The sequence below is a fragment of the Entelurus aequoreus genome, linkage group LG14, assembly GCF_033978785.1.
Source record: "Entelurus aequoreus isolate RoL-2023_Sb linkage group LG14, RoL_Eaeq_v1.1, whole genome shotgun sequence".
In the NCBI taxonomy this organism is placed as follows: domain Eukaryota; kingdom Metazoa; phylum Chordata; class Actinopteri; order Syngnathiformes; family Syngnathidae; genus Entelurus; species Entelurus aequoreus.
Window position 1 is genome coordinate 37,187,095 of NC_084744.1, and position 9,829 is coordinate 37,196,923.

General features: G+C 38.3%; 2 protein-coding genes across 3 annotated transcripts; one reads left to right on the forward strand and one right to left on the reverse strand.

Moving 5' to 3' along the window:
* The first annotated feature begins 217 nt into the window (after positions 1-217).
* Positions 218-6,865, forward strand: txndc9 (thioredoxin domain containing 9). 2 transcript variants are annotated; one of them, XM_062069781.1, is made up of 5 exons: positions 218-372; positions 1,203-1,400; positions 4,329-4,447; positions 4,614-4,868; positions 6,426-6,865. In XM_062069781.1, exons 2-5 carry the CDS (start codon positions 1,227-1,229, stop codon positions 6,535-6,537), a joined length of 660 nt encoding a protein of 219 aa, XP_061925765.1. In that variant the 5' UTR covers positions 218-372; positions 1,203-1,226; the 3' UTR covers positions 6,538-6,865. The 2 variants fall into 2 exon arrangements, with proteins under 2 accessions (XP_061925765.1, XP_061925766.1); XM_062069782.1 differs by lacking the exon at positions 218-372 and adding an exon at positions 972-993.
* Positions 6,866-6,999: 134 nt separating this feature from the next.
* Positions 7,000-9,679, reverse strand: mrpl30 (mitochondrial ribosomal protein L30). Its single transcript, XM_062069783.1, has 5 exons — positions 9,352-9,679; positions 9,168-9,251; positions 8,950-9,096; positions 8,759-8,832; positions 7,000-7,225 (listed from the first exon to the last, which is right to left on the reverse strand). The coding sequence occupies exons 1-5, from the start codon at positions 9,385-9,387 to the stop codon at positions 7,093-7,095; spliced, it is 474 nt and encodes a 157-aa protein (XP_061925767.1). The 5' UTR covers positions 9,388-9,679; the 3' UTR covers positions 7,000-7,092.
* Between the last annotated feature and the right edge of the window lie 150 nt (positions 9,680-9,829).

Below are 9,829 nucleotides of genomic sequence, written 5' to 3' on the forward strand. Positions count from 1 at the left end.
ACTCATTTCGACCTCTTATGCCCGTGATTTTGTCCTTTCGGCCAATACCCAAAACTGGATTTGATAATATTATGCAGGTGTACGTTGTGGTCCCCGTCTGACTCACACCACCCTACGTCATAACAACTACGTCACTCCCAGTGAAAGACGTTTTGTGTCATTAACTCCATTTTCCGACAAGTGCTATCGATCGCTGTCAATGACGTAAGAGGAAATGACCCCGGAAGTAAATGGGGGCTAGGAAGGTTTTTGTAATGGGAAGAAAATTGGCGTGATAGCTGCTTTTTAACATAACAACCGATCACTTCCGCTTTGACACAGCCGTGAGGTCACTTCCGCTACACATCCGTCTTTCTCCACCGTGAATAATAGGTAAGGAGCGAATGCCGGGGTGGCGAATGAGTATGTTTTGATATCTCAAATGCATAAATAGTTACATGGTTTGCATGTGTACCACATATTTTATTATAAATTAATCAATTTCTGGCTTTGACTTCTATTTGTGTTTACCAAGCTAATGCTAGCTTCTTAGCTTGAGCTAGCTCGCAACGGCTAACGGTTTACTTGCGTACCTACACACTTTTTCTACTTAGGAGGAAATAATTCTACTGTTGTATGACTTTCGGCGTATCTAACACATATATTAATTGTGGTGGAAGTAAAATGCATCACAAATTGTTGTTAGCGGCTAGTTGACTTGTTAAAAGCAGCTATTACTGAACTCTAAACCTTTGGTTTAGGCGAACGCCTTTGGACGTTGACAGTTACTTTAAATTAGTGGCTTCCTCCCACTTCCAAAGACATGCACCTGGGGATAGGTTGATTGGCAACACTAAATTGGCCCTAGTGTGTGAATGTGAGTGTGAATGTTGTCTGTCTATCTGTGTTGGCCCTGTGATGAAGTGGCGACTTGTCCAGGGTGTACCCCGCCTTCCGCCCGATTGTAGCTGAGATAGGCTCCAGCGCCCCCCGCGACCCCGAAGGGAATTAGCGGTAAAAAATGGATGGATAGTTAAACATTGTTGCTTGAATAGTAATCATTAATAATAATAATAATAATCAGTGCGCTTTACTTGAGGCAGTACATTGCTCTACAAACAGAAAACAGGAGTTTATTTGCCTTCATGCAGTTATTTAAAATGTGCGTTTTGTGTTGTTACTATCATTGTATTCTGTCCTAGCTAAAATATTGTCGCCTTCAGGTTGACAACAAGCAGTCAAACAACATGGCCAGCGACGCGATCGACAACATCACCAAGGTTTTGCTGCAGTCTGCCAAGTTGGTGGAGGACCAGGTGGATGCAGAGTTGACCAAACTAAGCGATATGGATGAAGACGACTTTGAAAGAATGAGGGAAAGACGATTAGAGGCGTTAAAGAAAGCCCAGAAACAGAAGCAGGTAGGTTGTGTTTGTGTTTCAGTTTTTTAACGCACATTGATTGGTAGTAAGAGATGTAGGAAAATCAAAATCTCATGGTATGATATTACCACAGTATTAAAGGGGAACTGCACTTTTTTGGGTCAATTTTGCCTATTGTTCCCAATCATTTTAAAAGACATGACGATGGATGGATTTTTTTAATACATTCTAACTTGTTAGTGGTATTTCGCCCATAAAATCCCATAAATAACGATTCAAAAACTGCCAACAAAACTCCATTTACATTTGGTGTGAAGTAGGGCTGCAACTAACGATTAATTTGATAATCGATTAATCTGTCTATTATTGCTTCGATTAAGCGATTAATAATCGGATAAAAGAGACAAACTACATTTCTATCCTTTCCAGTATTTTATTGAAAAAAAACAGCATACTGGCACCATACTTATTTTGATTATTGTTTCTCTGCTGTTTGTACATGTTGCAGTTTATAAATAAAGGTTTATAAAAAAATATAAAAAAATTGCCTATGCGCATAGCATAGATCCAACGAATCGATGACTAAATTAATCGCCAACTATTTTTATAATCGATTTTAATCGATTTAATCAATTAGTTGTTGCAGCCCTAGTGTGAAGTTTATTGATTAACTCATATTCTACATATGTTGGAGAAAGCAAACCATCAGGTTTGAGTAAACAGTGGCATTTCAGTTCGAGCACATACTAAGATAAGGCCCCTTAGTTTGATATTCGCAGGTGGATTGAGGAAAGAGGCCCTAATTGGGACTTCGGAATGTAAAAGTGATAACCATATCCTTGAAAGGAGACTACCTGTCTATCTCAAACACCAACCTTTAAGTTATGACTTAAAGCAGTTGTTTTCAAGACACTTACACACAAATATCTCCTTATATGGTCAGGTGGTGCTGTTTAGACTTAGCGCACACCCAGACAGTGAAAGAAGGAATATATAAACTGATGGTTTGGCTTCTCTGGGAGAGGAATCCTCCATATTTGACCTGACCTCCTCCCAGGAACTACAGTCCTGTGTAATAAAGCAACTTTTGGTTCAGTAAAGCGTCTCCGACGTCTCTTTTGATCCAGCCGCACTGCCGTGTCACCCTTCTGTCCAGCCGAGGATGACAAGACCAGAAATTCACATCATGTGATTTGAATATTAACCACGTATCAGTGATATTTTTATTATAAGCGCTAACGCAGATGAACTATTTTTAGCGGCGCCTTGATTACTTCTGTGTGTCCCTATGTTTACATCGAGTGGTCTGCAGCTTCCTCGCTTTCCTGCTCCTTGTAAGCTTATTCTAGATCATAAATCATCATAACCTCTGTACCCCCTTTTCTTTGTGAGGATTATGAGTCATTCTTCACCTCGATGGGAATATATGAACATCCCAGCAGTCGGCATCCTATTGTACAGTAAGTCTGCATTGAGTAATAATCAGTGATGAAGAAAAAAAAAAGTGAACGTTGTGATGCGTTTTTTAAATTAATGCGCCGCATATGCTTAAAATTATCAAATTACGTAAATATTAAATGTTATTATAAATGTACCCATTACTACAATACATACTTACAATACTTCAATCATGTACTTAAAACCTTAATTCGAGGTGTTTGGATGTTTTTTAAGGCCTTTACAGGTGGAATTACGCGGCTCACATAGGCTCCATTGCAAGCAAACTTTTGATCGCATTTATTTAATATTCAGAATGCTAAAAAAATAACATTCATCGTCATGTTTTTCAAAATGATTGTGAACGACAGGCAAAATTTGAAAAAAAGTGCAATTCCCCTTTAAGGTCACTATACAATATTATTGCAGTAATGTCCAAAAAAAAGATAGACTTGGATAAATGGCTTAGTGAGTGCTAATTGAGTGCTACGTATGTTAAGGATAAACACACTTGTTGTAAATAAACACAAACCTAATGCTTAAATGTTTTATTCCAATGTATCACTTCCAAGAAGTATTGTAAATTGAAGTAAGGAAGGAACAGTGTTTCAAGTAACAAGCAAACATTGTAAAAACATTTCAGTTTAGTGTCTTTGAGCTGATATTGTAAACATATTGTCATGAGGAAAACTTGAATTAAATGCCTCACAAATTGATGTTTGGCTCACATCTTGGTTTTGCGTCAATCTTTTCCAGTGTTAAGTGACTCCTCATGTTGCTTGTATCCTGACTTATAGACGATAGCGGTCTGGCAATATCTGCAAACTGTATTTTGCATGTCCGTCACGTTTTCTCCTCTTTATTTTCCTTGACTGCGAAGCCAAAATGCGTCCAAAAGTCCGATTTTAACTTTGGGGGAGGATCTCATTGCTTGAGCTTTCCGCTCTGCTTCTGTGCTTCCTGAAAATTTTCACTGAGCTGCGCTGCGCATGGGGATTATAGGAAATGTGGTTTGTTTCTCAGATGGGCTCACTCGATAGTGCCATCGCTATTGTTGATTACTTTTCATTTTTCATTAAATAAACCCCCTCCAATAAACTGTCCGCGCCTGAAATAAATGTCTACTTTCCCCCCTTAGGAAAAAAAAATTCTGTTGACACAAGTAGAGGGTTGTAATTACTGAACATTGGTGAATGTTGTCTATCTGTGTTGGCCCTGCGATGAGGTGGCGAATTGTCCACGAGGAACCATACCTTCTACCCGAATGCAGCTGGGATTGACTATAGCTCTCCCATTGGATGGATGATTATGATGACATAATTTTTGGTGATAGAGCAGATTTTGTTAACATTTCAACATTGACAAAAATATGGGGATTGTAAAAAAAATAAAAATACTAACAAGATGTCTGTAACTCTCTGCAGTTGAAGAAATATGATTGTTACATTTGACTCCTTATTCACGTCAAGAACTTTTGGCCATATGGTTTTGTCATGCAAAATGTGAGAAAATGTTTTGTTTGTGTCTTAGGAGTGGCTATCTAAAGGTCACGGAGAGTATCGGGAAATCCCGAGTGAGAAGGAATTCTTCAGTGAGGTCAAGGAGAGCAAGAACGTTGTCTGCCATTTCTACAAAAACTCCACCTTCAGGTAAGCTCACTGTTTTATTGTCAAACCAAAGAGACTTAGAAGTGTACTAATAAAATCATAACAATTGTAAATGTTCCAATTACGAGATGTACTCTAAGTAGAGCATTTACGGTAAATTCCAGTAGACATTGAAGAGTTTGTCATCTGTCACTGTCCACATACATAGATGTAAGATCCTGGACAAACACTTGGCCATTCTGGCAAAGAAGCACGTGGAGACCAAATTCATCAAACTCAATGTGGAAAAGGCGCCCTTCCTCACAGAGCGCCTGCGCATTAAAATCATCCCCACCCTGGCGCTGCTCATTGACGGGAAGTCAAAGGACTACGTGGTCGGCTTCGCAGACCTGGGAAACACAGATGAGTTTAGCACAGAAGTGCTGGAGTGGCGACTTGGCTGTGGCAGTGTTATCAATTACAGGTATGTACTCTACTACAGCTAAGCATTTACACTGCTATGCTATGTTGAGAGATATTTACAGACAAATCTCCAAATTGTATTCTTTCTCTTTTCTTTAAATCAAAAACAGTTGTTTTTTATGGATTAAAGAGGGCAAATATGTATGTTTAGCTGTTTAGGACACTCATCAACATTTTTAAATGGTTTACCATTTTTAAAATTAGTAGCTTTTTTATTTTTGTATCAAATTTGATTTGAAATGCTGTTTTTATATATAATTACATAACTTTTTAGTATATTTTGATAAACAATGTCACTGCTGTCCACTCATCTATTTTTTGTATAGAATTGTAGTTCATTAGTTAATTTTTTCTTCTTCAAATTTGATAGCTTTTCAAACTTTTAATTAATTGTCTGTTAATATAAATTAATATTAATCAAATACACTTTTTTTAAACTATTTTTATTATATCCCTTTGGGCTACCTTGTTTTTTTTGTTGTTTTTTTTTAAAATAAAAATAACATTTTTTTTATTTTTTTTTCAGAACAAGGAAAATAAATGGCAGATTTTGCTTCATAGAGCACAAAAAAACAAATTTTTTTAAAAAATATTTACTACCAGAAAATCACGATAGTGTATTGCAAAATAATTTATTTTCAGTTTTATGTTTATTAGAGATGGGAATCTCACTATTCGATTCCAAATCTTGGGGTGACAATTTGATTCAGAACTGATTCTCCCAAAATATAATTTGCTATAAAAATCATAGTAAAATATTTTTCAAAACCGGTTACAGGTTACAAAAGCTCCTCTGGGTTGCTGATGTTTGACATATATGTATTTGTGAGAATTGAGAAAAACTATATATGCATGTACATTATATATTTTTTCAATTATAATACTGAATTGATTTAGAATCGGAGAGAATCGTACAACTAACATTTAAAAAAAAAAAAAAAAACTTTTCTTGGCTGATTGGCTTTGGGGATTCACATGGTTAGACTGCCTTATAGAGGGCAGCATGGTGGCAGAGGGGTTAGTGCGTCTGTCTCACAATACAAAGGTCCTGAGTAGTCGGGAGTTCAATCCCGGCCTCGGGATCTTTCTGTGTGGAGTTTGCATGTCCTCCCTGTGACTGCGTGGGTTCCCTCCGGGTACTCCGGCTTCCTCCCACCTCCAAAGACATGCACCTGGGGATAGGTTGATTGGCAACACTAAATTGGCCCTAGTGTGTGAATGTGAGTGTGAATGTTGTCTGTCTATCTGTGTTGGCCCTGCGATGAGGTGGCGACTTGTCCAGGGTGTACCCCGCCTTCCGCCCGATTGTAGCTGAGATAGGCTCCAGCGCCCCCCGCAACCCCGAAGGGAATAAACGGTAGAAAATGGATGGATGGAGACTGCCTTATAGTAAGGTGTCCATTTTGACATAAGTGACCAAATATGATTCTTGGTCGTATAAATATATAAAGTAGTGTTGTAATTTTCAATACGTTCCTCAATTAATTTACTAATTTGTTTGACTTTCATCTTAGTGACGCTCATCTCTCTTTGTAACACACAATGTTTTTTGTCTTAGTGGTAACCTGATGGAGCCGCCCACAGCCACACACTCCAAGTTCACCAAGGTGGAGAAGAAAACTATCAGAGGGCGGGGCTACGATACAGACTCTGATGAAGAGGATGACTGAGGAAAACCTGACGGATGTCAGGTTTTACCCTCTCTGGGCTACCTCGTTTTTATATTCACTAGTCAGCCCTCAAGCTTCCATGTTGGATGACTGCTCAGTTTATTTGGTGATACAATGTCTACTTACATACTTTCATAATCAGATAACAGGAGTATTTTTGTTAGGTGGAAGACAGCATAGCTCATTAATACTGAGCTACTCTGACATGAATTTGTTAGTCTAATAAGTTAAATTCCTCTGGGCATCCATCTTTAAAAATGTTTTACTCACTTCCATGTAGCAAAAATGTGACCATTGGAGACAAATTAAAGCAGTTGAAAACAAAGTTGTGGCAGTTCTGTGAAGTGAGCACCTGACAGAATTGAAAAATGTTAAAACATTGTTTTAAAAGAGAAAGGATCCCTGATTGAGGATAAGTGTAGGATTGTAGACAAATCCAGTCTTCAAAGAGGCAACACCACATTTTGCTGTCAGAATTGTTTTATTTGACAAGATAATACAAAATGTTTTTTTAGTGCACCAGTAACTACTGGCATCTTTATCATGTATCAATAATCAAGGCTCTATGGCCTTGGTGTCGACAGGTTGAAGCAGGCGTCGAATTATCAGCTCTCCTTTGCTGTTGATGTAGGAGTCGGCCAGGTCTTGCTCGGTGGGGAGTCCATGTGGAGTCTTTAGTGGCTCAATTCTGCGTGTTTAAGGACAATGTCGAAAGTTTTTATGCTGCAATGAATGACAGCCTGGTGTTCAAGTCAGTGTCTTTGTTAAATGTTAACAAATGTTGGGAAGAACTGTAAGCCAACGAGTAGTTCCACCCACTTAGTGTTCTGTTCTAACGCAACCATCAGTTGGCTGCGCTTTCTCATGCTTACTTCACCCCAAAATGTAAGTGATTCCTTGAACAGAACTGTTTGCCATCTAATAAAAATGAAGTTTAACAATGTATTTAAAAATATTTATATAAACACATGAAAGAGGCCATTAAAATAAACATTTGAAAAAAGTTGCACAACAAAATTAAATGTAAAATGTATTGAAAGACTGTAGATTTAGATGGATTCAAAAATAATTAAGCCAAAATTAAACTAAACTGAGGGGTGTTTCATAAAAAAATTGTTGGTGAACAAAATTGTAGAATATGCCATGTAAAAAAAGTAAGAATCAAACAAAGATATTTGTAGGAAATTCAATTAAAAATTAATTCAAAAGAAAGCAAATTAAATATCTAATTATAGCACAATCAATGAAAATATAAATGTTTTGCTCATGTACTAAAAATCCAAGCATCCCTTTAAGTGGCCCGCTAAAGCCTGGAAATAATGACCATCAACAAAGCACCTAATCTTTATTGATAAATGTATATAATCTTTACATTTTGACTGAGAATAATGTATGTTATGCATTTTCTCAACTTTAATAACATCTCATCATGAAACAAGCTATTCCAAACATCCATCCATCTTCTTCCGCTTAGCCGAGGTCGGGTCGCGGGGGCAGCAGCCTAAGCAGGGAAGCCCAGACTTCCCTTTTTTCCAGCCACTTCGTCCAGCTCTTCCCGGGGGATCCCGAGGCGTTCCCATGCCAGCCGGGAGACATAGTCTTCCCGACGTGTCCTGGGTCTTCCCCGTGGCCTCCTACCGGTCGGACGTGCCCTAAACACCTCCCTAGGGAGGCGTTCGGGTGGCATCCACCTCATCTGGCTCTTCTCGATGTGGAGGAGCAGCGGCTTTACTTTGAGCTCCTCCCTGATGGCAGAGCTTCTCACCCTATCTCTAAGGGAGAGCCCCGCCACCCGGCGTAGGAAACTCACTTCAGCCGCTTGTACCCGTGATCTTGTCCTTTCGGTCATAACCCAAAGCTCATGACCATAGGTGAGGATGGGAACGTAGATCGACCGGTAAATTCCAAACATGTAATCAAAAATACCTAAATATCTGCTTGTCACCTCAACTTATATTACAAAGCAAGTTATCAATTGTGTTCAAATAATCAAATGCATAGGAAATTGTGTAATTATATCATAAGGCGATTAAACATTTGTTATATATAGTTATATAACAAATATATATATTGTTATATAACGAATGTACAATCGCCTTATGATATAAAGATAAAGAGAAGCTGCAACTGATGTGGCCACAATGGACGAGTTTGACACCCGTGCACTAAATGCTGTCAAGCTCCACTGTAAAATGTACATTAGTCACTTCACATGTCATACCTGATGAGATGTTTAATGAACTTCAGTTGGTTATTGACAGATGTTATGTTCTTGTGGATGACAGGTACCTGTGCCTGCATGATAAAAGACAACACTGAATGTCACAAGGCATATATTTTAATCTCATACATGCTTTGGTGCCGTTAAAAAGTAAAAACGATCAGTGGATTGCAGGGTTTTGAAGTAACTACCTTTTGGAGGCCAAAGCTCTTGATCAAGTCTTTCTCCCAGTATGGCCTTCTTAACGCACTTTTAACTCGGGTCACTATGTGCAGTTTGTGAGGCTGGTTCGGGTCACCGCTGTACTTCTCATGTTCTTGTGACTGCTCTTCGAAAATCTATTTGGACAAAAAAAAAAAGAGTCAAAAGCACTACAAATTGACTGAATATTTAAAAATATTAAATTCACCTCTTTGGGAAGTCTTGCTTTGCCGAACTTGCTGCGTGCAGACACGAACGTGAGACAACGCGAAAGTGCGTCTGCTGTTAATATCTGACAAAGACATTTACCTAATGTTAGGTGCACAATTGTTGTCACGTTTTCAACATTTTGTACGATATGGACTTTTAATTCAACCGATAAATGGTCTTACCTTGACTGGTGACGACTTTAACCCAAGTATAGACATGTTTTTTTTTTTAGATTTCTGTTACATCCATTCACTGACGTTATCTGACCGACATGCAGGCCAAGGTTACTGCGTCAAAAGCAGCTTAAACATGTGAATACCCGCGAGCGTCCTTTAATGGAATGAAAATATCAATAACATTTAACACGACGATAGACTATTTGGCTAAATAAGGAGACAATTTAACTCGACGACCTAAGAGGAAGGCAGCAAGAGACTCATGTCCCTCTTGATTTGACGCTAACCTGGAACCGGAAGTGTATCAAAAAGACTATGGCGTCACAAGTAATTGTTTTCACTACAATTTACTGTATAGACGTTTCCATAAACAAACGTACGGTTAAAACAATTTCAATACATTTTTTATGCATAGTTAAAATTTTATTATGTGTGTTAATGCAGCTATTAAGCTTCCGGGTGACCTATTATAGCAACGTACCAA